Source organism: Aptenodytes patagonicus, chromosome 5, assembly GCF_965638725.1.
Source record: "Aptenodytes patagonicus chromosome 5, bAptPat1.pri.cur, whole genome shotgun sequence".
NCBI classification, from domain to species: Eukaryota; Metazoa; Chordata; class Aves; order Sphenisciformes; family Spheniscidae; genus Aptenodytes; species Aptenodytes patagonicus.
Genome location: NC_134953.1, coordinates 58516416 through 58542424, shown reverse-complemented (window position 1 = coordinate 58542424; position 26009 = coordinate 58516416). Strand labels below are relative to the sequence as shown.

The window sequence follows — 26009 nt, the reverse complement described above, 5'->3', positions numbered from 1 at the left end:
CTTGATGTTTTTAATGACGTACCCACCCTGAGCAGTGGAGGCTGATGCGGCTGCAGGGGGGCAAGAAGCTGTGCCCACTGGCCCCAGTGGCTCCCACCCCCTCTGTGGGGGCCTGCCTTGAAAGAGAGCTGAAATCAGGGCTCTCGGGTCACCCCTCAGCAAGGGGACACTGAACGGGGCAGCCAGGAGGAGCAACCCCATATTGCAGGTTTTGCACTTCCAGCTCCATGCAAACCAAGTGGTGGGTGCCGCGTTGCCAGGATTTGGACTGGGAAAAGCTGCACAGGGGGCAGGCAGGGGCAGACAGGGTTTGGGAGCCGCTCCAGGAAAGCCCAAGCATCTCCCCGTTGTCCCCACCAAGGCGGCTGGGGCGAGGGTGGGCACTGGCGCTGGACAAGCATCCATGCAGCGCTCAGCTTGCTGCAAACCCATGGTGGAGGAGAGAGCACGTCTAATTCCTGGGTTTGTTATGCAGAAAGAGGAAAAGATAAGGTGAAAGGTGTGCAGGGCAGAGGAGGGGCTGGGGAGCAGGGCTGCGTGGGCAGGGACGACGGGCAGGTCTGTGTGCACGACAGTGGCTCGGGGACTGCTGGGGGTCCCTTGGGACCAGCATGGGATTGGGACACCCCGACCTGGCTGGGGCTGCCCACAGCCCTCGGCTTGCCGCTGGGTCCATCTCCACCACGCTCTCAGTCTCGTTTCCTGTGGCAAAGTCCAACGGAGTTTGTCCAAGAGCATGTGGAAGAGTTATTTCATTTATTTGTCCTCCGTGCTGTTCTGGTTTGCTTTCATTGTGGTTGCATGTGCAGTCTGAATAATTTATTGCAAAGAAAGAAGCTGTTATTTCTGTGTCAGCGACCCTTCCATTATTTTTCTTGTTAAAATCCTTCTCTGTCTCTTTTTGTTGATACAGTGCGCTGCTTGATTTCATTTGGGATTTTTCATTTTTTTTTCTTTCCTTTGCGTTTCTTCTGCTTATGTTATCAGAAGATGATGCTTTTATTGACAAACTGCCCACGTTTGAAAGGCGCTGTGAAACGCCTGCAGGTAGTGTACTAGCAGGGTGTTTTTGAGACATCTGGCTTCAGAGCGGGCGGCTGCGGGCACCCCAAGTGCCTGAGCCCTGGCACCCACCGCTCGCAGCACCTTGCATGACAGTTTCTCAGTGACAAAAAGGACTGTGAGGTGAAAGGCTATCACCTCCTGAATTCAAAAGCGTTCATTTAACAGCGAAAAAGCCGGTGTTTTCCCCCTACCCCTAGTTATTTCAACAGTACGTGGTGTCTAACGTGGCTTTTGAGGTGGTGTGAGTGCAGGGAGCTGGTGGTTGTAACGGGAAAGGAAAAATTCCGGCTAGGCATCTCCTGCTCTGTGTGCGTGTGTCTGTTTATCTGCAAGTTTTATGTCCTGAAATGCAACAGAAAATACCTACGTTTCACTGTCACTTATTTTGCACACCAGTGTGGCATGCAGTTGCAGCATCCCATTGGGGAAACACTCGCTGTTGCTGTTGTAGCACGGCAGAGACATCGCTGGAGGTGAAGAGGATAAGGCATTTGTCAAAATCAGTGCAGTTAGAATATGCTGACGGAGTGCATGAGCCAAGAAGCCTCTTCTACTCTAGACAAAAAAAGAGAAAACCCCCCAAAAATCCTTACCAAGCGGGCAAAAATACTCTTCCATCTGGGCTTCCATAGCTTTGCTTTCTGCTTTCTGTTTCCTAAGCCAAAACCAGAGTTTAAAAGTCCCCCCTTTCCTTGCACGTGAACGGCTTGCAGCGCCTCGTCCCCTCCCCGTAGCGAGATAAATGACCTGCTCTGTGACTCACACTGTGTCCTTCTCTCTCCCTCTCCTTAACCTTTCCCATCCCGCTTCAACTCCTGGCCATACAGAGAATGAACAGCCTTCCCTCGTTTGGTTTGACAGAGGAAAGTTTTATTTGACTTTCGAAGGTAAGTAGTGCATAGCATACCCGGTAACGACTTGCTCTCCTTGCTCTTGCTCTCTGACTCCCAGGGTTTCCTTCAAAGGCTCCAGTCCGGCTTTCCGTGCAAAATGCTATGGCTACTTAGATGACATCACAAGTTTGACCGGACTAATTTTGATTTGATTTGTGCCATTTGTACCAATGATCTGTTTCCCTGTTTATTTATTAAAAAAAAATCCAAACAAGCCAAAACCCAAAAGAATATTCTCATACCGAGACTGCAGTGAAAACCAGAGAGCGAAACCGCTTGCATTGCCGAAGAACTTGACTCTGTCAACCAGGGCTTCTTTCTACTCTCCCTCGCAAGCTGCTCGTTACCCTGAGCGGGCTGTGGCACAGTGTGGTTAATTAAAAACCAAAGGGCGATGGGTTCTCCGCCAAGCCGGGGCCCCCTCCCCACCTTCCATCAGATTTTTCCATGGTGAGGGGTTGGGAGCGTGCCGGCACTGCCAGCAAGCATAGCTGAAATGCCACCAGGTTGTGCTGCCAGGTGGCTGGTCGGAGACGTTGTGGGTTTTGGGGTCCCTCGTTGATGAGAAGGCACGCTGGGGAGGATGCAGGGGGAGAAGAGCTTGTTTTGGGGCAGATGGAAGCTTCTCTGAGCAGCATCACATCTTGGAGAGGGCAGAGGCACGGGTGCCTGGGCAACCAGCCCCACCCCAAGAGCTCTGAGGCTTTGGAGGAAGCCTCATCTCACAGACACCATGCCAACATTTTTCTTTAAAATAAAAGAAAAGCAGGGAGGTTTGCTAGCAGCAGGAATAGGTGTTTTAAAACCCAAAGGAAGCGCTTTGAAGCTGTTGTGGTGCTTGCAGGCAGAGCTGGGTTGAGGCTAGCTGGGGGACGCTGCTGGCATGGGGCATGCCGGAACACCGTTCCCATGGGTCTCGCTTTCTGTGAAGCATGCGATCTGTGTCCCCTCCAGCACATAGCCGAGTGGCCCGGGATTGCGCTGCCTAGCTGCTGAGCACAGGGTGTTGGTGTTTATGGAGCAAACCCCGTCTTGGTGAGCGTGATGCCGTAGCAGCAGCAGAAGGCAGGGAGGGAGGTGGTGGTGACCAGGGGGGTTGGTTTCTTCTTTCCTGCTTTCTTGCCTTTTAATCGGCCACAGCTGCTGGGCCCCAAGGTGCCCACTCCGACGGCAGCTCCTGGCTTAGACCTGGGAGGGGGCCAGGGAGGAACTGCTTCTTCCCGATCCTCATTGCAGTTTTGCTGTTTCCAGCAAAAAACCCTTCCTGGGTTTCCTTTCCCAGGTGCCAACTGCCTGCCCAGAGCTTCTGGAAGAGCTGAGCATGGCAGGGCAGGGGCTGGCGAGGGCTGTGCCGGTTGATTGCTGGGGCAAAGCAGCCACCTTCAAGTGTTATTCCTCAATACGTGTCCCCTGGCACTGCGCATCCCTACTGACTCCCCTGCTCCGTGTTTCCTCCTTCCCCTCGCTCAGTCTAGCACCAGCACTGCGAGCACGTCTAGTGTTTGGGGGTTTTCTTGCGGTTTTGCGTATTAATGTTTTTGAATGGTATATTTGAATTCTTGTACTTTGTTCTGGCAGTGTGAATGGTCTAGAGCAGGGCGGGTGGGTTTGTCCAGGGCATACCGGCTGGCCGGCACAGCAGGAGGGCTGCAGGAGCGTGGCACTGGCTCCAGGCTCATCCCACATCCTGGGAGGGAGCTGTCTCGCTTCCACACACTGTATTTCCTGATCTACCCCTAAATCTTTAAGTCCAACTTAAAAAAAAAAGCTAAACTTCAATGCTTATCTCCAGGGAGGTGAAAGGAGATCTGCTGAGTTTGGTATCTGTAACTCAGGGCATGAAATGCCAGAAGAGAAATGATCTTTTGTTTCTGGGTTTGGGGTTTTTTTGTGAAGATCCATGTATTTGCAGAATGTGGGGTAGTTTGTTCGTGTGTGAAAAGACATGGTGCAGCTTTGGTGATGCTCTCCTGGATACACGGGCAGAGCTGTGTACCAAGATCACTAGTACTCAGCTGTCATTCCTTCACACCTGTATTTTCCACCTTTGTGTAGGGAAAAGTAAGGCAAATGAACCTGGTGTGCTGCTTATGGCTGGATCCAAAGCTCCATAAAGTGGATTTTTTTTTTCTCCAGTATTATCAGGTCATTTTGCCAAGAAGAAAAGTTTCTAAAAATGACTTCTGAAGCAGTCACTGAAAAGCCAGATTTTTGGTGGAGGCGTGCCACTTGTCTCTCAAGTTTCTGGAAAAGAATTCTAGGGCTTAAAATAGATTATACTTTTCTTTTTACATTAAAGTTTTTATTAAAAAAATTGTTTAGTCTCTGAAGCCATTAAGAGAAGAATATATAGGTTCAGGAGGGAAGAGTGGAGAGAACCGAGAACCCTGAATGCCAATTACAGCTACATGATTTTTATTCAAAGTCAGATTAGAAATATTGAGGATGTTTTGTTGCTGTTGCTGTTCAGTTGAACTCAGATTTTCAAAGGCCAGCTGAGCCTGGTAATAGAGATACGCGAGACGAGCCAGTTTATTCTCGCACATACGATTTTTCATTCTGGAGAATGAAGAAATCTCATATACGTACAGAGAAACGGTGGAAGAAATGAGAGACTGAAAATCAGGGAAAAGGCACGTTGGTATGAGAGACGCCTACCCCTCGTTCGATGCTCCAGTGCAGGGTCTAGGCTAAACCCAGCTGCAGCTGGAGCGTGTATGTTTGGGAGGTGGTTTTTCTTCTCTCCCAAAGAATAATGATTATATTGCCAAGGATCATGGGCTTTGCTGCTGCTGGACAGCTAAAGACCTTCCTCTCACCTTCCCGGCCGAGATAAGCCTGGTGTTCCTCTGCTGGGTGATACCTCCAGTTTTCACCACTCTATAGCCAATCTGCATTGACGTTTTTGAATCCCATCTGTATTTCTGGGTAGATATGATGAGAATATTCCACCACGTTCGGCTGGATTCGATGCGCTGGGGGGTCGTTGCTTTGGGTGTGGGGAGCGAGGATGTGATCTCTAAGCTCGCTGATAACGCAGCAGTGGTATCTGTGGAGAGAATTTATAAAAAATATGTTACCCTACCAGTCCACGGTGCTGCCCCATGGTGCTGCACGTCCCCTCTGCCAGATAGCCAGGTATTGCAGCGTGGCTGAGGTACTCTGCGTGTTCGGTGGTTTTGCGGAGCGGCCCATGCTTTCATGCCTGGCTGGCACTGACATGAAGTGTCTGCTCCTTAAAGGGATGTTTGTCGGGTCCCTGATGCACAGCTCGGGGCTGTGTCCTCAAAAGCGGAAGGCTTGGGGTGCCACACGCTGCCTCCTTGGAGTCATTAGGATAATTAACGTGTGTGTGGCGATGGGTCTGTCGTGTGCGGGTGAGATGCTCAGCCTGCCCATTATTCCGGGCTGTGACTGAAATCACTTACTCCCCTGAGTCTCTTAAGATGTATGACCAAGAGGGAGACGCGTGACTACATTAATTTTTTACAGCCTTTTAGGCTACATTAGACTTTTGAAGGGAAAATCCCAGCACCAGAGAGGCTCATCTGTGCCTCTAGGAGAGAGCAACTTTGGTTTGATACATTAACACACTGCCTGCACGGATGCGTTTGTAAGGCGCGAGGAATCTTCATCTGCGAATGCCACATTTTTTCACAATTAATATATCAAAACTCAAAGTGTAATTTAAGTGACGGAAGTGCTTTCCCCAGGAGATGTTACGAATCCTGATTTCCTGTACCCAAACCCTATTATTTACTCGCACAAAATTTGCAGCAGCAAGCCAGGACCTTACTGTACATCACACAAAACCCACGATGCTTAGACACGAGGCAAAAAGCAACAGGCAATGGGGCAGCAGTGTGAAGCAGCAGATAAAGAAGGGAAGGTATTATTTTTGAAGATAGTCCAAGCAGAAAAGCAGGAGCTCACCAGAAACACACTGCATTTCAATCAATCACTTTGCTTTTCCCTCGCCCCACTGCCTGCGGAGGTGCTGCCCTTCCCCAGGCTGGCATTTAATCTTGTACGGCTTCGGCTGAAGCTGGCACACACTTGCATGCTCTAAACAAAACCCTGGGCTGATTAATAGCCCGTTTCACCTGCCTGATTCAGACCCTGTAAATGAAGGTAACAGAGTAAGGGGGTGTCAGGGACCCCAGGTAAGCTGCCCCTCCGGAGACCTTTGCCATTCCTTTTTAGCTGGTTTGGGGCAAAATAATCCTTGTGCTTAACCTGATGTACAGACTATGATATAAAAAAGAGGTTCCAAAACGGTGCAGAAAAATATATAAGGCTGAACTGGCTGTGCCAGGGCAGGGGTAGTGACCTCTTGAGGACTTTTTCAGGTGCCAGGGGGATCAGCGCCTTGTACATTGGGTGGGCAACCAGACACTAACCCCAGGCTGATCTTTCGGCACTTTCCCCAGGGGAGAGGCGAGAGCTTTGCCGTGCCAACAGCTCCCACTCGCTCTCCTCTTGGTGGCAGGCACGGGGAGTGGGACATTGCCCTTCACACAGGGTTTCGAGCACGCCTGCAGCTTCTGGTGTACGCTTGCAGTGATGCTTTCATCCTCAAATGTTTTTTGGAGACAGGCCAGCAAAGGGAAACCTTGCAGGGCTGGATTATTTTAGAGCCTGGCTAGTGTCCATGGACGCACAGCACAACCAAAGCAAACTTTTCCTCTTTTAATCATCTAAATAAACCGCGGATTGATTGCTTTAGCTTTTGCACCCAGAGTCCCACGTTCTCCTCTGTAGTTCCAGATTTCTGATGATTTGCAGATTTGCCGTAGCATCCCGTGGGCTTTGTGGGGTGAGCAGCCGTGCGGGGGGTTTGCCAGGCACACCGGGCAGGAGAGGGGAGCATGCCGCAGATTGCAGGGGTCCCCGCAGGTTGGAGTTCCCACAGGCAGGAGTTTAGGCAGCGTCATGCCGACATCCACTTTCCCACGGGCAGCCTGAGCTCTCCAGCCAGGGGACAACGAATCTCCCCAGCCCCTCTTGCCAGGGCCCAGAAGCCTACTGCAAAAACTGTCATGCAAAGCCTGCCCTGTGGCAGCCTCTCCGGAGCTGTGCCACGGGGGTGCCGCTGCCCCACATGCTGCTCATGGCCGGGGCTCCTCTGTTATTTTCTTTGCTTGCTTTTGAGGAGGGAAAAGATAATTTTAAAATGTTTTTAAAGCCTCATCCAAAGCCGGGAGGACTTTTTCTTAATATTTGCCCATAAAGCTAGGCTGGGGCTCTTGGTGAGCACCTCCTCGCCCTGGCCCTGGGGGGGACCAGTGCCATTTGCATGTAAGAAGTGGAGGTTTTTGCTCTGTTGCAGGCTCATCGCGGGGACCCAGCCCCCTCACCATGGGGGCTCAGGACACCCTTCCCGTCGCTGCCGCCTTCACGGAAACTGTCAATGCGTACTTCAAAGGGGCCGACCCGAACAAGTAGGTGCTGACTGACGGGGTCTGGGTGTTGATACAGGGGGTCCTGGGGTCAGGACAGGCTTGGGGTGCTGTTGAGGCTTTGGTGAGCATCTCAAGGGGTGGGGAGGGAGGAAAGGAGGTGCTCTGGGCTTGGCACGTGCGTGCTGGGGTCAGTGTACTGCACCAGGTGGGGGTCCAGGGTCAGGATGCTCCTGGGGCGTCCCCACAAGCATCGGTCCCCATCCCTAGCAGACTGCCAGCCTTTGCTTCAGCCTGCTCTGGTTTAGGACCACAAGAGGCTCGTTCCCCCGGCGCGGAGGGTGGGAAGCGGAGGGCTGTCACTGCACCATCCCTGGTGCAAATCCTCCCTTCCTGCTGCGTTTTGAGCCCCCCGTTTCCTCCCCCCTCGGTCTCCGTGTTCGGCGCTGCAGGTGTATCGTGAAGATCACGGGGGAGATGGTGCTGTCGTTTCCAGCGGGCATCACCCGACATTTTGCCAACAACCCTGCTCCGGCTGTGCTCACCTTCCGTGTGCTGAACTACAACAGGCTGGAGCATGTCCTGCCAAACCCCCAGCTCCTCTGCTGGTAAGCCCCCACCTCACCAGCATCCCAAAGGAAGGCGGGTTTCCACAAAAGTAGGGTGCTTTGCAAAAACACATGACCTGAAGTATCTTCCTTGGAAGCCTGCCCTGATTTTGGGAAGGAAACTCTCAAGCCCTTAAATGTTTGCGGGAATACTCCCTCTGAGAGCAGGCCCTTTGCCAGGCAGAAGAGCATCAGCAGAGAGGAGCAAGTGCTTTGATGGGGTTTGCTTGTTTTGTGCCTCACTCTGCTGTTTAGACCTCCTGTTTGCAAAATGAGATGACCTACAGGTTGCATCTGCTGTGCTTCCCCAGAAGTATCTGAGGGCAAGCCAGAGATGTGCGGGAGGGAGGCAATATTTCTCTAAATGTGGGGTTAAATGTGGTCCCAGCTGGTGGCCGGCGCTGCTGTCCTGCATGCTTTGTAGAAAAGCTTTCTTCTGCCAAGGTGGCTTATGCAAAGGGTTAATTCTCCCTCTGTGCAGTGACAACACACAGAGTGACGCCAACACGAAGGAGTTCTGGGTCAACATGCCAAATCTGATGACTCACCTAAAGAAGGTATCGGAACAGAAACCGCAAGCCACCTATTACAATGTGGATATGCTCAAATACCAGGTAGGGGTTTTTTTGTAAGATAAAACTGTGCCAAAAATGTGTGCTTAACTTATAGATTTAAAAGATGGTATTTCCCTAGTGCAGAGTGGAGATAACGTGAGGTGGGGGCATGCTATCCCACTAGTCCCTTCTGTATGTCACTAGATTGCCTGATTTTGAGCCCAGTACAAACTTTCTATGAGAATACAAGGTATTGTCTCTTCTGAAACCAAATGCAATTACCGCGTCTGTAAAATGGGATTTCTCCCTTCACCCCTATGGAAACTAAATGTTTTTTCTGTCATTTTGGAAGGTATCTGCCCAGGGTATTCAGTCTACTCCATTAAACCTTGCAGTGAGCTGGCGGTGTGACCCTGCAAGCACTGACCTTCGCATTGACTACAAATACAATACAGAGGCAATGACCACACCAGTAGCTCTAAACAACGTCCAGTTCCTTGTCCCTGTCGACGGAGGAGTAACCAAACTTCAAGCTGTGCTTCCTCCTGCTGTCTGGTAGGAATTGCTCACCCAACAAAGAGCTCGTTTGCTATCTCTGCCATGTCCCCGCCTAAAACAGCTGTCCTGCCTGCTGACTGCAGAGGCAGGATCACCCTCGGGAGGTGTCTGCGGGCGGGAGCTGGGGGCACGCTGGGGACCCAAACCTGTCCTACTCTTGCAGGAGGAAGCATGCAACCCCACTCTGATTTTCTTTCTTGCCATTCCCACAAGCAAGTGGTCAGAGCTGAACGCATGTGTGCAGGCAGCAGAATAACAACCCTTATTTTGTGTTTTGGCTACTTTTATCTGGGGCTCAGAGGGATGCACAGCCGTCGCTGCCGTAGGCACGGACGTGCACGTTTGCAGTGGGGAAGCAGAGCACAGCCCGGCCCCGCTGCCTCTCACCCATCGCTCACCTGCAATGCAAGAGTGGCATTTTCCTGCTCGGGTCAAACCCAAAGCCAAGCTCCCAGAACTGCAGCTCTGGAGAGCGGCACCAGAGCTGCTCCCCCAGCCCACACGGCCTTTAGCAAAATTCAAATGACTCCTTTGTAATTTCTTGTTTCCTACAGAAATGCTTTTCTTCATGTGTTTTTAGGAATGCTGAACAGCAAAGGATATTGTGGAAGATCCCTGATATCTCTCAGAAGTCGGAAAATGGAGGTAATCCTGCAAATGTGCATGTTATTAACTCTGAATACTTAAATCAGACACTGACCCGTTTATCATGTCTGCACACAAGTCCAGACACACAGATTCCTGCTGGCGCTTGTCGAGGGAGGATGCTATTTAAAGCTAGGAGCAAAGAGCTTTGAAAAGCAGGGATACGTGCCACTGGTACTGTTTTGCCAACCGCTTTGGCACCATGGAAGGGTATTAACGCACTGGGTTTGGATGTGGTTGTTTGCCAAGTCCTTTGCTCCGTTGACCCTCTCCTGCATTTGAAGGCTGAGGCCCCACGTTGCATCCCCGTCGGGGAGACCACAGCCTCCCACAGGTCACTTCTCCATGTGTCACCCACACAGCTCAGCTGCTTCATATCGCTGGGGTGTCTGAAAAGTAAAAATCTGCTGGGAGGATGAGGGGGTTCCCCAGGGGATGCTGCTGGCTCAGGTACCACTGTGGGAGGGGGGGGAAGTCATTGCCTTTGCTGGCAAATCTGGCCCTGGGATGCGCGGTGTGCCTCTCCGGGCTTGTAAGGGTCTCGTGCGGGACTTTTAAATTGCAGGTGTGGGGTCTCTACTGGCCCGATTCCAGCTCTCGGAGGGGCCGAGCACCCCGGCTCCCCTGGCCGTGCAGTTCACCAGCGAGGGGAGCACGCTGTCCAGCTGCGACATTGAGCTCGTTGGTGCCGGTTACCGCTTCTCCCTCATCAAGAAGAGGTTTGCGGCAGGTAGGTGCCTCGCCAGCGGCTCCTCTTGGGATGGCAGATGGTAGAATCATAGAATCATTTAGGTTGGAAAAGACCTCTAAGATCATCGAGTCCAACCGTTAATGTAGCACTGCCAAGTCCACCACTAAACCATGTCCCTAAGCACTGCATCTTAATGTCTTTTAAATACCTCCAGGGATGGTGATTCAGCCCCTTCCCTGGGCAGCCTGTTCCAATGCTTGACAACCCTTTCAGTGAAGAAATTTTTCCTCATGTCCAATCTAAACCTCCCCCGGCACAAATTGAGGCTGTTTCCTCTCATCCTATCGCTAGTTACTTGGGAGAAGAGACCGACACCCACCTCGCTACAACCTCCTTTCAGGTAGTTGTAGAGAGCGATGAGGTCTCCCCTCAGCCTCCTTTTCTCCAAGCTAAACAACCCCAGTTCCCTCAACCGCTCCTCATAAGACTTGTGCTCTAGACCCTTCACCAGCCTCGTTGCCCTTCTCTGGACACGCTCCAGCACCTCAGTGTCTGTCTTGTAGTGAGGGGCCCAAAACTGAACACAGTATTCGAGGTGCGGCCTCACCAGTGCCGAGTACAGGGGCACGATCACTTCCCTACTCCTGCTGGCCACACTAGTTCTGATACAGGCCAGGATGCCATTGGCCGCCTTGGCCGCCTGGGCACACTGCCGGCTCATGTTCAGCCGGCTGTCAACCAGCACCCCCAGGTCCTTTTCCGCCAGGCAGCTTTCCAGCCACTCTTCCCCAAGCCTGTAGCGCTGCATGGGGTTGTTGTGACCCAAGTGCGGGACCCGGCACTTAGCCTTGTTGAATCTCATACAGTTGGCCTCAGCCCATCGATCCAGCCTGTCCAGGTCCCTCTTGCAGAGCCTTCCTACCCTCGAGCAGATCAACACTCCCGCCCAACTTGGTGTCGTCTGCAAACTTAATGAGGGTGCACTCGATCCTCTCATCCAGATCATTGATAGAGACATTAAACAGAACTGGCCCCAAAACTGAGCCCTGGGGAACACCGCTCGTGACCGGCCGCCAACTGGATGTAACTCCATTCACCACAACTCTCTGGGCCCGGCCATCCAGCCAATTTTTTACCCAGCGAAGAGTACACCCATCCAAGCCATGAGCAGCCAGTTTCTCCAGGAGAATGCTGTGGGAAACAGTGTCAAAGGCTTTACTGAAGTCTAGGTAGACAACACCTGCAGCCTTTCCCTCATCCACTAAGTGGGTCACCTTGTCATAGAAGGAGATCAGGTTAGTCAAGCAGGACCTGCCTTTCATAAACCCGTGATGGTCCCCTCCAGCTGTGCAGGCATGCCTGGGACTGCCCTTGCTGTATATTTGTTGACCGTTCAAGCCCAGAGGTCCTGCTGCAGCACAGTGTGATGGGGCTGGCTGGCAGCAGAGGGGCAAAAGTTCCCTTGCGTGAAATAAATCCTGCTACCGCTTACAAGAGCCTTGAATTTCATGGGCTCTTTTCTGCTTGTGGGTCCCGCGTGAAAGGCAAAGTCTGGGGATCTCTAGGAAGAGCTTTTGCCCCATTGCTGCAGAGAAATACAAGTATTTTTCCTTTTGCCCCATTGCTGCAGAGAAAGACAAGCATTTTTCCACGTGCCGCTCATGCATCACAGCAGGGTGGCCGTGGGTGCGGGGGCTGGTGGAGGCGGGCGGCCATCCCCTGGGAACCGGGTCTGCTCCCTCCCTGCAGCTGATTTCTGATCCCATTTCTAGGTAAATACTTGGCTGATAACTGATGGAAGCTTATGCAAGTCTATGGAAAATAATATGGAAAATACCCAAGGACTGCTGTGTGTGGAACGGGTTTTAATTACAGTTTAAGGAAAATGAACTAAATCCTGCACTCGGGACATTTCTGTTGGAAGTGTCAACAACTTTCAGCATTTTTTCCTTGGAAAACACCGTCTTGACCAGTCCTACAGTATTTACTTCTAGATGTAACATTGTTAATGGTTTTAAAATGTAATTATTGTATTTGTAAATTGTACTCATTCCAGTAAGGCTGTATTTTGGCAGTTAGACACTTGAGTTTTAGCATTTTACCATTCATGAAATGGATGTAATTTAAACTGTGGTATATAAATTTAATAGTAGTACTGTTGAATGGCACAATGCTTACAGAGGTAGATTACATTTTGTCAATATATACAATTTAAATACAGTACTGATAGCTGTTATGAAGGGGGTGCCTCATAAAGAGAGAGTGAAGTGGAACCGACATGCTGATTTACTTTTTCTTCAGTCCTTAGTATGTCTCACAGTGATGAATAAAAAGCTCTATCTTCAGGTTTAGCTGGTTTAACTCCAGAAAAATATTGCTGTAAATGTGGAGGTTCCTAATACAGTCTCCCAGAAAAAAGCAGAAAAAAATATCACTTCTATAAAGAGTATTTACTTCAAATTTTCATTGCAAGCAACCTCCATGAACATGCCCTTGTTCTCTTACAGCCACAGATTAACCGTCAGGAGTCCCAGCAGCACGTGCACAGGCGACAAGCGCTTCTCTTTGCCCCATGCCCTTATATTTTGCAGAGATGCAGATAAGGAAATAAGCAGACAAAGAGGCTGGGTAGTAAATCTGAGCTTACAGCACTGTCCAGAAAAGTTATTGCTGTTTTTAAGGATGCATTTTCCAAGGAGTCTCCAGATTTTTGGTTGCATTTCTACACTCCTTTGCTTGCCTTTTCCTTTTATCTCTTCCATTTTTGAAAGCCCCACGGGTTTAGAAAATGCTTTAAAGACATGCAACCCCCCCCCGCCTTTCCATTTTACCACTTAGGCAGGAAAGCACATGTATACAAACATTGGAGAACGAACGCAGCCCAAGTCTGACCCTTGGTGGGATACCCAGGGCTCACTGAGGCCAGTGCCAGTGCCAGGGGAGCAGGACCAGCACGGGGGGCTGCCGAAAGCCTGCGGGGCAGGAGCCCGCCTTGCTGGCATCAGGAGCAGCTATCTCGTGGAGATGGGAAAATGCGTAAAAGTGCTAAACTGGAGCTGCAGGGGAAAAATTGTCCCTCTGTGTTTTCCCTGAGCCGACGCAGGCTCAGAGCCGGGCTCTGGCACTGTGCGCTGCTCCTCTCTGTGCATTGCCTGTGCAGCGTTTGATTTTTAGTTGACTTTAGTCTCAGCCTGCTGCTGGCAATATGCTGATAGTGTGCATGGCATTAATGGAGCAGCATCTGCCAAGATGGAGAGCTTGTTTTAATGGCAGAATTTGGTGATATGGGGAAAAAAGAAGGAATCTTTTCAAAATTAAATGCAGCTGCTGTTCAGATGCACAGAGAAGCATAGGAGCATCCGCTGAATGTGGTGCTGGGGACTTCAGAAATGTGTGAGATCACAAGTAGTGCTAATTTTACAGTCACAAATGTTGCCAGGATTAGGCTTGTACATTTGTGTTGGAAAACTTAGACTGTGCATGTTGGGAAGTGCTTGCTCACAGAGCAGTTTGGAGTGACACAAGAGAACAGAAATCCATGCCCATCTTAAAAGAAAGTAAGAAAATCTGGAGATATTTCAGTTCTGAGATGACTCCCAGACTGAGATATGTATGATAGGGTGGTTGATTTGTGTGTATGCTCACAAAAGGTATCAACACAGAAGATAAAGCACAAGTCATACATCTTTGCAGTTTTTGACAGTAAACCTGCCAGTACTTCTGGATGGAGTGTTCAAGTCCATTAATAATTTTCCCCCTGAAATGGAAATATGTATAAACTGTGTAACCTACTCCTTTCTGACATAGGAATATAGGGCAAAATCTAAGAATCAGTTTTTGCATAATTGGTTCATGCTGTGTACAATTGTTATAAACTCATGCTTCCAAAAGAGATCTATGTCATAGTCCTGAAAATAAGGATTTTATAATGTAAATATTACCAGAACATAGATATTTTACTTTATATTTCATTTGAAAGACAAGGTGTTTACATTAGCATTGGGTTTTTAAATGTTTTTTAAACAAAAAAAACCCATAACCCAAAGCTCCCAAGCTTGTCCCATTTGTGCTGTCCCACAAAATGGGGGTCACATTTTCCGGGTGCGTGTCGGTGCAGGGATGCAGCCCTCGTGGCCTGGGTAGAGAGATGGGAAAGTCCTGCACCCTTTCTGGGGCGGATTGCTTGGCAGACCTGAATTCGACGTGCCGGCACCTTGGCAGCCTCACGGGGACACGGCCCCCCTCCAGCCACTGGCAGGTGACGCAAAACAGCTATTCTCAGCCTGCAACACTGGGACCAAAACCAGCGGTTTGGGACAGATTTTTTGCATACTGCTTTTGCCAATTTTTTGCGTAGGGTTTTAGTTCACTAGGTGTTTGCTGAGGAGCGTTGAACTGCGTGTCTCCGCTTTCCCTCCCAGCACGACTGCCCTTCTGAACTCCTTCGCAAGGAGACACCGGTCCACACTGACAGTTTTGTTTTCCTGCCCTGCTGGTGTCTGAGCAGAGAGGCAGAGCGGCAGAGTGCCCAGGGGATGCTTATTTTGTCAGGTATTTGTCTTCCCACATGCCGTATGAGCGTGGCAACCCAGCATTACCCCACGTGGTGAGGGGGAACAGACGAGTTGCGTTTCTAAGTCTAAAGTGCAGGAGCCTGGTCTTCTTTCCACATGGCTTTGAGAAGGTGTCAGCAGAAAAAAGATTATGAGCAGCAGCTTGGGATGTATCAGGCTTAAATTTAGAGCACCAAATAGGGGCATATATAGGGATGTTTATCCCAAATTCCGGCTTCTGTAGTAGTGGCAAGAGCCCCTGGCTCCGGAGAGGGCACAGGGATGCACTGCCCTGTTGCATTCAGGGCACTCAAGCTCTGCAGGCTTCACCTCAGCCTTTAGGCAGGAAAAACTGCGTATCTTCAGGGAATGCATGTGTTTGGTACTTCCTGCCCGCTAGCAGAGAGCAGCTACATCAGCAGGGAGTTGAAAGGGTGGCGATTTGGTTGCCTGTAAGTCACCTGCATTTCTAGAGCTAAGCATCGGTGCGCTGTTTCTGAGCACGTGGTCCGGCAGGTCTTTGCCAAGTCAGGCTGAGGCTGAAAAGAGGGCTGAGCCCTCCAGCACTGCCCAGCACTGGCACCCCTTAACTCAGCAGCACTGAGATCTAACTATCTGAGTAAAAAAAAGGATAAATAAAGGAGGCATTCAACTAATAAATAAGTGTGATGCATGCACAGAAAGGCTTTAGCTTGGTTACTTCTGTGGACCTTTCCCTTTAGGCTGTGTCCTCAGCCACCTCTCCCCGGAGGGATGTTCCTCTGGGGTCCCCGGTAGCCGCCAGCAGCCCATGCCTGCAGGGTGCGTGCTGACGGAGCAGCAGTGTTTTTCCCCACAGACACCTGCAGACTTGGGTCTTTAGATGTTAGGAGCAGGAAGTCTTTTTTTGGCAACTTTTCTTCTTCTGTTTGTTCAAATATTCACGATTCTCAGCCAGCTTATGGTGCTTGTCACAGGAGACGTTTCAGACCTATTTTCTACTTTAACAATATTTCTTAATAACTATGAAATCGCTCCATAGTATGAAATAGTACCAAATAATAAGCTTTTCATTTGGTGTTTGCATTTGTTCTTAAATATCACTCCCCTGTTACAAAGCTGCTTCTTATTTTTGCTGTAAGGCCACTGTCCATTAAACTCCTATTCCTGCCCAGCTGGTGTGAGTTCTCGGTGCGTACGTGTGTAGCTTCACTCGCAAACGCTTTGTCACATGAACGCGATCTTGTACCGAGGAAGTTACGCAACTGCGCGCTCCTTGCAATGCAGGCTGGACTTAAAGATGTTAGTGCTGTTATTTGGTATTTCAGTTAAATTAATTTTGTCTTCAGTATGCCCTTTCAGGATTTATCTATTAGAGGTTTTTTAAAACATAGGTGGAAAAAAGAAAAGTTTCTGTTAAAATGATAACCCATTTTGGCCAGGCGGGGAGGGGATGGGAAGGGAAGGCAGTTTCCCAGGCAGGCTGCAGGCACCGTCACACCCTCGCTGCAGGATGCTGTCGGGGTGTCTCTCACGGCAGTGCCCAGGGTCTGGGCTGCATGGGGAACACCAGAGAAATATGCTGTTTAAACTTATCGTTTTGAAGCCAGGCACACCTGCAGGTGAGACCTGTCTGCTTTCTCCTTTTAACATGATCACAGAGACCCAGGGTGGTTGTTTAGTGCCCAGTTGTAAAAATTGGTCAGCTCTTGCACGGGTGATTATTTTCCCACCGAGGTCCCTGCCGAGACCTTGCCGTGCTGCCCATGCCACCACAAGTTGTACTTGTGTTCGTTTACCTAATTCCGTATGACCCAAACCATCCAGCAATGGCACTCTGTCGAACCGCAGCCATACCCCAGCAGCCACCATGCAACCCTTTCAGTGCTGCTCTCCGAGATTCCTGCAGCATGAGCATCACATAAAGAATCACCGCTTCACTTTCTCCCAGCAGAAGCATTTTTAAATGGCTGGACTGCAATGAAAAGGTGACATATTTTTAAATGACCTAAGAAAGAGTCAAACATCTTTTACTAAAAACGTTCGGCCCTCCTCTGACCTCTCCCTCAGTTCCCCATCTCCTTCAGCAGCAGTGTGGTTCCTGTGCCCACCAGGCACGTGGTGCAGTTCTGTGTCTCGGAGGAATCCTGCTCCGTTTCACCTTTTTTTTTTTAAATATGGCCCACAGGTCTGTTACCCAAACACCCAATATCTACTTGAGAAAGCCACTTCAATACACTGAATATGGAGTGATTTTTTTTCCCTACCCTTTTGTTGTTTTTATGTGAAAATGTCTTGGTTAAAAAACTTCATTTTGAAGCTTACCGTGGCCAAAATACGTAACATCATCACATTGTACTTTCCTGGTAAGAAATTACTGTCTCAAAGATTTCATTTCATAGCCAGAATTATTCTTTTCTTCTTTTTCTCACAATTTCCCAAGGAAAGTAATTCTTGCAGAGCCGGGGAGTTTTTATGATCATCAGTATTTTAATTCTTTTTTCACTGCAAGGCTAGAAAAAGATCTGCAGAAACATCCCCCACCTCCTGCGTGACCTCCCCTATCACTTTAGGAGGGACTACAGATAATGCTGCTGACAATTGTTCTTAAAATCGCATGCATTAGTGTGGCGATGCTCTTCAAAGGTTTGCAGACAAGCAGGACTTCACTACAGGCCAAGCAGTATGTGACAAAACACACCAGGTTTTAGCAAGGTGTTCAGAATATCTTATTCCTCCATTCGAAATCTCTCTCTTTCTGGACAGAGGGCGAATCGCTGCGGACATGCTGTCCTGCTGTTGGGTTTGTAATCCACGCAGGAGGGGTTTTCTACTCCAAAACGCTCTAAGGTTGATGAAATCACCTAGTTGTTCTGATGGCATAAACCGCATGGAGATGTTAGTCATGGTCTGAGAAAGGAATCGAGTCAAGTTGTGGTTTGAAGCTCCGTTCCTGCAGCCACGGGCTGGTGGGTGGAGGGCACAGGGCACCCAAGAACCTCGCTGTGACACCTCTGAACCCAGAGGAAGCCCCAGAAGTGAATTGGATTTCCCAGGGTATTGCCCTGTATCATTTTATGAACTCCCTCATGTATAAAATGTTTATAAATATTTGTGGATTAAGATACACAGGTCTATTTTTAAGATTTAAGTTAAATAAGTTAATTAATGGCTGGCCTTTTTTGCCTAAACGTGCAATGAGATATATTATACCTTTAGTCTACGATGGCCTAGGTACTGCTTAGTCTGTGATGAAAACTTTGCTGCTTACCTACTGTTCTCAGAGAAAAAAATGTAAAAAACGTACAGGTTTGTTGCACACAGACTATTGCAGCAAAGCTTTGTATTTGACCACTGGTAATATGAATGTGTTGTATTGACTTGTTGAAGATAATCATGAAACAACATATTTTAAATGTTACTTGCCTTATAGATTAGAATACAACTATGTGGATATCATTTTTGTAAATAATGTTTTTTATAAATGTCTCTCCTCCATTCTCCCCGTCACCCATTTCACAAAATCTTGAATATGCAATTGTTTACCATGCATAATGTTGCAACAAATAAATCCCCACGTCAGAACAAAGTTTATTAATTCTATACATAAGAACCACATCAAATACCCGATTGAGTTGCAATTTTAAGGTGATTTTTTTTTTCTTGAAAATAAACAAAAAACGTAAAACACTACTTTCTCCGAGTGAGCTTTGCTCCTGCACGTGCCGGAGCACCCAGAGGAGCTGGGCAGAGGTATCAGGGGCTGCCATGTCTCTGGCCTGAAACATCATTGCTGCTGGAGCTATGTGCAGCTTCCTGGTCTGGGGACAGGTCAGGGTTGGCATGTGGGGACACGTGGAGATCCACAGGGACCATGGGGATAGGTGGAGCTTGAGGGAATGCATGGGGGCTATGGGGACATGAGGGACTGTGGCTGTGGGGGCTTGTGGGGGTTGAGGGGACCCATGGAGGCCATGGGGACATGTCAGGGCTGTAGGGACACATGTGGGCTATAGGCATACATGGGGACCTGGGAGGCCATGGGTACCCATGGGGGCTGTAGGGACACATGGGGACCTGTGGGGTCCATGGGGATCCACAGGGACCCCATCCATGGGGCCTTGTGTGGGCTATAGGGACATGTGGGGACCTGTGGAGGCCATAGGGACACATGGGGGCTATAGGCACAAGTGGGGGCCACGGGGACCCATGGGGGCTATAGGGACCTGTGGGGGCTGTAGGCACACATGGGGACCTGGGAGGCCATGGGTACCCATGGGGGCTGTAGGGACACATGGGGACCTGTGGGGTCCATGGGGATCCACAGGAGTCATGGGGACTTGTGTGGGCTATAGGGACATGTGGGGACTTATGGAGGCCATAGGGATACATGGGGGCTATAGGCACAAGTGGGGGCCACGGGGACCCATGGGGACTATAGGCACAAATGGGGGCCAAGGGGACCCACGGGGGCTGTAGGGACACGTGGGGACCTGTGGAGGTCGTGGGGACCCATGGGGGCCCTGGGGACCCACAGGGATCATGGGGATATGTGGGGGCTGTGTGAACCCATGGGAGCCATGGGGACCTGTGGAGCTTGCAGGGACCCTCAGGAGCCATGAGGACATGAGGGAGCTGTGGGGACACGTGGGGACTGTGGGGACACATGGGGGCCACAGGGACTTGTGGGGGCCCATGAACATGAAGGCTGTGAGGACACGTGGGGACCTATGGAGGCCATGGGGACTTGTGGGGACACGTGGGCCATGGGGACTTGCAGGGACCCACGAAGTCTGTGAGGATATGTGGGGGACTTCTGGGGACCTGTGGAAGCCATGGGGACACCTGGGGCCTTTAGGCGTACATGGGGATCTGTGGAGGCCGTGGGGACCCATGGGAGCCATGGGGACCTGTGGAGGCTGTGGGGACCTGTGGAAGCTGTGGGGACATGAGGAGGCTGTAAGAACATGCCGGGACCTGTGGAGGTCATGGGGACCTGTGGGGGTTATAGTGACACGCAGGGACTCATTGAGCCTGTGGAGGCTGTGGGGACATGTGGGGGCCGTAGGGACACACAGGACCCACAGAGGCTGTGGGGGTCTGTGGGGGCTGCGGGACACAGGAGGTCCGTGGGGACCCACGGAGGCTGTGGGGACATGGAGGCGGGGGGGGACATGGCGGCCTGCGCCGGCGACCCCCCCGCCTCGGGAACGCGCAGGGGCCGGGAGGGCGGCGGCCAGCGCCGCCCCGCGGCCGCCGGCAGGCGGGACCGGGCACTGGCCACCGCCCTCCCGCCCTTCCTCCTCCCCTCAGCAGCGGTGCGGGAATGCATGGCGGCGCGGCCGGCAGCGACCCCGGCTCGGGTAGGTACCAGGGCCGGGCGCTTCGGGGCGGGACGAGGGGCTTCAGCGCGGTGGGTTTGCCCTCAGAAAACAGGGCTTAACCTCACCGCCTGCTCCTCAGGTCCCCCCAAGCGCTTCCCGGTGGCCGCTGTGGATGATATCCTGAAGGACGTGCTGGGGAGCTACCTGAGGGAGCAGCCCTACGAGCCGGCCCGGTGCAGGGACATGGTGAAGGACATCGCTGAGGTACTGCTGCACTCAAGGCACGAGGCGGCCATTTTGTCCTCACGCCTCGATGGCGTGTCAGGGAGGTGGCCGTCACGGTGGGGAGGTCCCCAAATATGAATACAAAGTGTAAAACAAATGCTGGAGGAGGCCGTCAAGATGCACCAAGGGTTGGTCTGAGACGGGTGCAGGCTTATATGAGTTAACGATGAGGTTTGTTCGAGCAGCGGTGGCTCTGGCCAAGCACACGGTTCAGTAAAAACTCCATGCTGTGGTTGCCCTGTCCAGAAATGCCATTGATAAGTTTTAAGTATGTATCAGACCTTTCCAGAATAGACCGGTTATGGTAGTGGCTGAATTCTGCACAGTGACACACGTGCAAGCTCCTTGTCGGTTAAATCCAGTCTTGCTGCTGAGAAAAGACTGTCCTGACCCTTTAGTCTTTCAGCTGATTTGGCTCAGAAGAGCTCATCGGCATTAAAAAAGCAGTACTGTCTGCTCTTCCTTCCTCCCCCTGTAATCAGCAGGTAACTATGAACACATATGGAGGAGAATATGGTATTCACATACATTAACTCCTTACTTAACGTGTGCGCTTGCATTTCAGTAGTCCAGCTGGAAGATGTGCCTGTTTTTAGCAGACAGAAGTGTTGGTTCTCTTGTGAAATGACTATAGCAGTGTACATGCCACCTGTCCGTGGGGCTGGGGGGGTTTGCAGATGTTTCAAATGCTGCAGTTCAAAGATGGTCATCAGGATTGTTGCAAGGTCTCTACAGTGCAATGCTTGCACTTGTTTGTCCCAGAAAACCAAATCCCTGACCATCCCCTGTAAAGAGAGCTCACTACGTGTGTCTAAACATGTTTTTCTCCTGCAGGTTATTAAAGCTCGGGTAAAAGACCTTATGATACCGAGGTACAAGATTGTTGTGGTGACACATATTGGGCAGCTGAATGAGCAGAGCATGCAAATCGGAAGCAGGTGCCTGTGGGATCCTGCAAGTGATACATTTTCGTCGTATGTGTTCAAGAACACTTCACTGTTTGCTCTTGCAAATGTCTATGCTGTCTATTTTGAATAAGGAGGTAGCTGAGTTTAACAGCAGGAGAAATGAACAGCCTAACTCTTCCTGTTTCTGTTGTTGAAAATGGTTGTGAAGGACCAAGGCAACTTTCACCTGTTTTGAAATGTGGTTACCATAAGCCTTTTGGTGGTGAATGTAATAATTGTATTTCCCAGAGCTTTCTCTGGGAAGTGATTCTCTGTGAAATGCAGTTTTGCACCTGATTCTAGCTGCTTTTAGAAACAGGTATCCCTGTAATACTTTTTTCTCCCTGAATTTGCCCTTGCTATGTGATCCCCAAGTAGAAACCACATTTTTGGAAAGTAGAACAAAAGCATTTTAAAACTATCCCCATTAAATGGTGTTTGCGGGCAGTTAAGCGCCGGCCCTGTGGCCCCGGCTCCATGCACACACTGTGTCATGGTACGCATTGTGTGCCATCAAGCCTCAGTAGCTCAGTGCTGCAAGTTACCTTCCCCTGCCTGGGCAACGGAGGGATCCCTTCAAACCTTCCTGCAGGCCCCAGAGATGCCCCGGGTGGGCTCTGCGGTGGGAGGGCAGCAGAGAGTGCGAGAGTCAGGAGCTTTGCTTGCCGGGGGCTGGCCTGGCTGCCCCTGAGCCCCAAGAAAAGCCCTTAGTGCAGAAAAGGTGGCCGAGAGAAGGTGGTTAGTTCTGCTTGGAGAAGACTAGCTCTGTCCCATAGTGCTTGAAATCAAGTGAAAAATGTCTTCAAATTATATCATGTTTAGAATATATAGATCTAACATGTCTGGGCCCTTCTATTGAAGGTGCTTGAATCTAGCAAAACAAAAATTGAATTGGGGTTCTCAGCTGATACCGGCCTATAGATAAGACGGGAGGTGCAGCCCTCTGAGCTCAGAAGTGTATTTCCAGTCCCCCTGGGTGCAAATTAACTGTCTACTAGGTCGGACCTCAGATGTTCGTGGAAGCAGCTGGAATAGGAAATAAACCATGGCTACTGCCTGCCCAGTTTAGGGGCTAGTGCTGACTGATCACAGGTCTCATCTGCTGCAGCCGTTCCCCTGCTGTGGTGGGGGTCTGACTCGCGGGCCTTGCGGCATGACGTGCTGCACAGAGCTACCTGCACTGCGTTGGTTTTATTCTGATTCTGAAGACAGACTTTTTGCTACCCATATTTCACAGCTGAAACCTGCTGTTGGATTTTCATAAGTCAGAGAACAAGCATATAATAAATTGCTTATTTTATTACATTTTATGTGCAAAGCTGAAACTAGAACAGTAGTTAGATGGGAAGAAATATTTGTAGTCATGACTAAAAGTTTAAACCGCTGTAAACACTTTGTGGAATCCAGACAAACCAACCTGAACTGTCGCTGCAGCCATTTGCTGGTTTGCACTACAACATTTTACGTTCAGCCTTTACTCCCTAGTGTACTCCAAAGAATAAAGCTACGATTAAAGAATACAACTGAAATAATTGTGTTTTATGTCATGATTATTTTAATATATGAAAGCTGTGACATTGAACCTAGTCAGCATCTGCTGCGTTTTAGCACAGTGAACGGATCTCTCTCTCACTGCAGCCGATGCTGCAGCAGGATGTGGTAAGCAACTTGGCTACTTCACGCTTTTTTAGCGTAGACATTTTCCTGGTGCCTTGTAAGTCTCGCTCTGTCTCAGGCTTGACATTGTGGATTTCTTCGCTGTCAGCCTCCAGCCTCTGGTCGGTGTACGTCAAGGAGTCGGCATAACCATTGTTCTCTTGTGAGAAAGGCAGGGGATTTTCACTCTCTGTCGCATAAAAATCGGAAGTCATGGAATCATGAGTGTTTTATAATATTTATCTTTACTAGAAAGACAGACCAGCCTACAGCCAGGGAGCTGAAAGCATTATCCTCCATGCTTCTGATGTGAACAACCGAGATGTACCAGATCACCGATTTCTCGCCAGGGCAGTATTAAAATAGATACGCGAGGTACACATTCTGTGATTAACATGTTAAAAAAACAGTAATTTATGGATTTATATTGAAGAGTGTTCTTTGTAGGAATAGTTGCTTTATCAGTCTTACACTGATATATTTGCTTCGAAGGGTAAAACCATGATTTGATATGTCAGTGACACTTGACCAGCATGTTAACCTGGAACTGCTTGTGGGTTTCCTGAAATGCAGATATTATGTCAAGGCATCGGATACCCCACAATTTCAAAGTTCCTGGATGTTCCCACTTAAATTACGCTTGCGATTCATGTGCATTTTAAATACCACAGTACCACTGGGCACTGCCTTGTGGAGTTTATAAAGGTATAGTAGTTATCTCGCTTAGTTTAGCAGTGGGGGTTTCTTCTCCTTTAACAGACTCTCAGGTAGGGTGTTGCAGGTGGCATCACTTTTTATGTTTGTTTAAAGCTGCTACTACAATAGCATTTTCAAAAAAGGCAGATGTTATTGCATGGAAAGTGTAGAAAGCCTCTGTTCCTGTTATCTGCCTCATTTATTTTCTTTTTTCTAGTTATTTTAACCTATCAGCACAAATTTCTAGCAGTGCATGTAATGGCTGAATTTTATGACTTAGCTGTGCTAATAAATATAAATATATACAACACCATGTGAAGATACTTAAATTGCAGAGTATAGAATCATAGAATCATTAAGGTTGGAAAAGAACTTTAAGATCATCGAGTCCAACCATCAACCCAACACCACCATGCCCACTAAACCACGTCCCTAAGCGCCGCATCTACACGTCTTTTAAATACCTCCAGGGATGGTGACTCAACCACTTCCCTGGGCAGCCTGTTCCAATGTTTAACCACTCTTTCAGTAAAGAAATTTTTCCTCACGTCCAATCTAAACCTTCCCTGGCGCAACTTGAGGCCATATATTCAACATACTTTAATTACAATATTCTTAAGTTGTAATAAGGTTTCTGGTTTCTAGTGGGGAAAGTGGTGTGTCCTACCAAAGACAACGGTAAAAAACTTGTATTGACTACAGCAAAGCTTGTCTGACATTTAAAATGTCATGGCATAGAGATTTTCCGTGATAGCCTTGGGCTTAAATCATGGTTCCTCAGGATGACTTGGAAAATCTTAATCTAAATGTTATTTGTTTAGCAAAATAGCACACTAAGCTAAGCCAAACAAGCTGCAAGGAAAAAACGTGAAGTTGCACCACTTCACTTGCTGTCTGAAAGCAAAGCCCATGCTGTTCGTGCTTGAGATGCACCTATTTAGGGGAGCAGCAGAAATCGAGGGCACAGCTCTGCCCTTAGGTACAGCCTGCAGATGATTTGGTTCTTCTGAATCCCCTCAGATTTAGGCACACCTTGCAGGGGGTGATGAGCCTGTAATGCATTAATTAGTACTTACCAAACAGGTAGCGATAATCAGTCAAATGCCTTTTCCACCGAGAACTGCCGCAGGTGAAGACGATGGCTCTGACAAAGTCTCTCCCGCAGAGCTTCACGGTGTTTCCTTCACCTTTTCCTTCACGTGCCGCAATCAGGAGAGTGAGCAAGGCCAGCACCAGCACCGGGCCCCTCATTCTGCAGACGTTGTGCTTTGAGGCTGGGTGTCTGCAGGGTGGAAGGGATCTGCGAGGCCGTGGTGGGGAGTTCTGCTGAAATCCTCTCATTTATGCTGACGGGCCATCCGCTCCACTGAGTGACGGCTCATTCTGAGGATGACTTAATGTTTGCTAAAAACAAGTTAATCACTTGTTTCCGGTAATGTTTTAAGTGCTTTGGGATTTGTGCTGGGATTTCAGTCAGGTATTAAAGACTTCTTAAGACTACGTAACTGCTTTACTATAGGAACACATGTAGTATAACATGTTTATAGGGTACGGGCTTAGATCAATACTGTTAATGTGTATGTTCTGCAAAAATGAAATGGTGTTTATTACACGATTTGTAGATAATGAGTTTTGTGTCTGTGTGTTACCCACACAGCTGTGCTACCACAGCCTGTTGCCCAGTCGTGCCTGTTGCCCAGTCGTGCCTGTTGCCCAGTCGTGCCTGTTGCCACAGTTTAAGCAACGTCAGGTCTTTTTCTGTTAGTGATCCCAAACTAAAAGGGAGTTAACAACTTCCAGTGATCTCCGCAGCTGTGCACCTCTTCATTACCCCTGCTTTGTTCCCTTGCCGAGCATCCCCTTGTCAAGCTGGCAACTGCGGATGCTTCAGAGGAATCTGCCAGTGCCGGGTGGTCACTCACGAGAAAATCACACACTGAGGGGTGTTTGTGGCAAATGTAGGCATCCAAGCCTGCAAATGCCCTGCTATGATTCCTAGCGTGCTTCATGATAGGATGCGATCCTGCAGCACACGGAGCATTTGAGCACAGTGAACTCGCTGCAACAAGCTGTACAGAGCAGCGTAGTTGTTTGCCAGCTTGTGTCCATAGGTACTGGCCTTGCAGATACCTGGATGCAGTGAAGTAGCTCCACTG

General features: G+C 49.5%; 3 protein-coding genes across 3 annotated transcripts in view; 2 read left to right on the top strand and 1 right to left on the bottom strand.

Annotated features, from left to right (window-relative positions):
- SGIP1 (SH3GL interacting endocytic adaptor 1) overlaps nucleotides 1-18636 on the top strand; it is a 62157-nt gene extending 43521 nt beyond the window's left edge. The window contains exons 18-25 of the mRNA XM_076339989.1: nucleotides 1893-1952; nucleotides 7288-7399; nucleotides 7810-7965; nucleotides 8447-8579; nucleotides 8872-9074; nucleotides 9658-9722; nucleotides 10288-10452; nucleotides 12186-18636. Coding sequence (XP_076196104.1) covers nucleotides 1893-1952; nucleotides 7288-7399; nucleotides 7810-7965; nucleotides 8447-8579; nucleotides 8872-9074; nucleotides 9658-9722; nucleotides 10288-10452; nucleotides 12186-12208 — 917 coding nt within the window. The 3' untranslated portion in view covers nucleotides 12209-18636. The remainder of the gene's footprint in view (nucleotides 1-1892; nucleotides 1953-7287; nucleotides 7400-7809; nucleotides 7966-8446; nucleotides 8580-8871; nucleotides 9075-9657; nucleotides 9723-10287; nucleotides 10453-12185) is intronic.
- Nucleotides 18637-20250: 1614 nt separating this feature from the next.
- On the top strand, nucleotides 20251-22803 carry DYNLT5 (dynein light chain Tctex-type family member 5). Its single transcript, XM_076338213.1, has 3 exons — nucleotides 20251-20308; nucleotides 20409-20533; nucleotides 21389-22803. The coding sequence occupies exons 1-3, from the start codon at nucleotides 20272-20274 to the stop codon at nucleotides 21590-21592; spliced, it is 366 nt and encodes a 121-aa protein (XP_076194328.1). The 5' UTR covers nucleotides 20251-20271; the 3' UTR covers nucleotides 21593-22803.
- A 302-nt stretch (nucleotides 22804-23105) lies between these two features.
- INSL5 (insulin like 5) lies at nucleotides 23106-25194 on the bottom strand. Its single transcript, XM_076338212.1, has 2 exons — nucleotides 24930-25194; nucleotides 23106-23347 (listed from the first exon to the last, which is right to left on the bottom strand). The coding sequence occupies exons 1-2, from the start codon at nucleotides 25192-25194 to the stop codon at nucleotides 23106-23108; spliced, it is 507 nt and encodes a 168-aa protein (XP_076194327.1).
- Nucleotides 25195-26009: the final 815 nt, after the last annotated feature.

Coding starts and splice junctions, on each gene's coding strand:
- DYNLT5 (XM_076338213.1), top strand. CDS start 20,272: ATGCATGGCGGCGCGGCCGGCAGCGACCCCGGCTCGG. Junction 20,309..20,408: donor CGGCAGCGACCCCGGCTCGG/GTAGGTACCAGG, acceptor CCTGCTCCTCAG/GTCCCCCCAAGCGCTTCCCG. Junction 20,534..21,388: donor TGGTGAAGGACATCGCTGAG/GTACTGCTGCAC, acceptor TTTCTCCTGCAG/GTTATTAAAGCTCGGGTAAA.
- INSL5 (XM_076338212.1), bottom strand. CDS start 25,194: ATGAGAGGATTTCAGCAGAACTCCCCACCACGGCCTCGCAGATCCCTT. Junction 23,348..24,929: donor TGATTATCGCTACCTGTTTG/GTAAGTACTAAT, acceptor TTTATGCGACAG/AGAGTGAAAATCCCCTGCCT.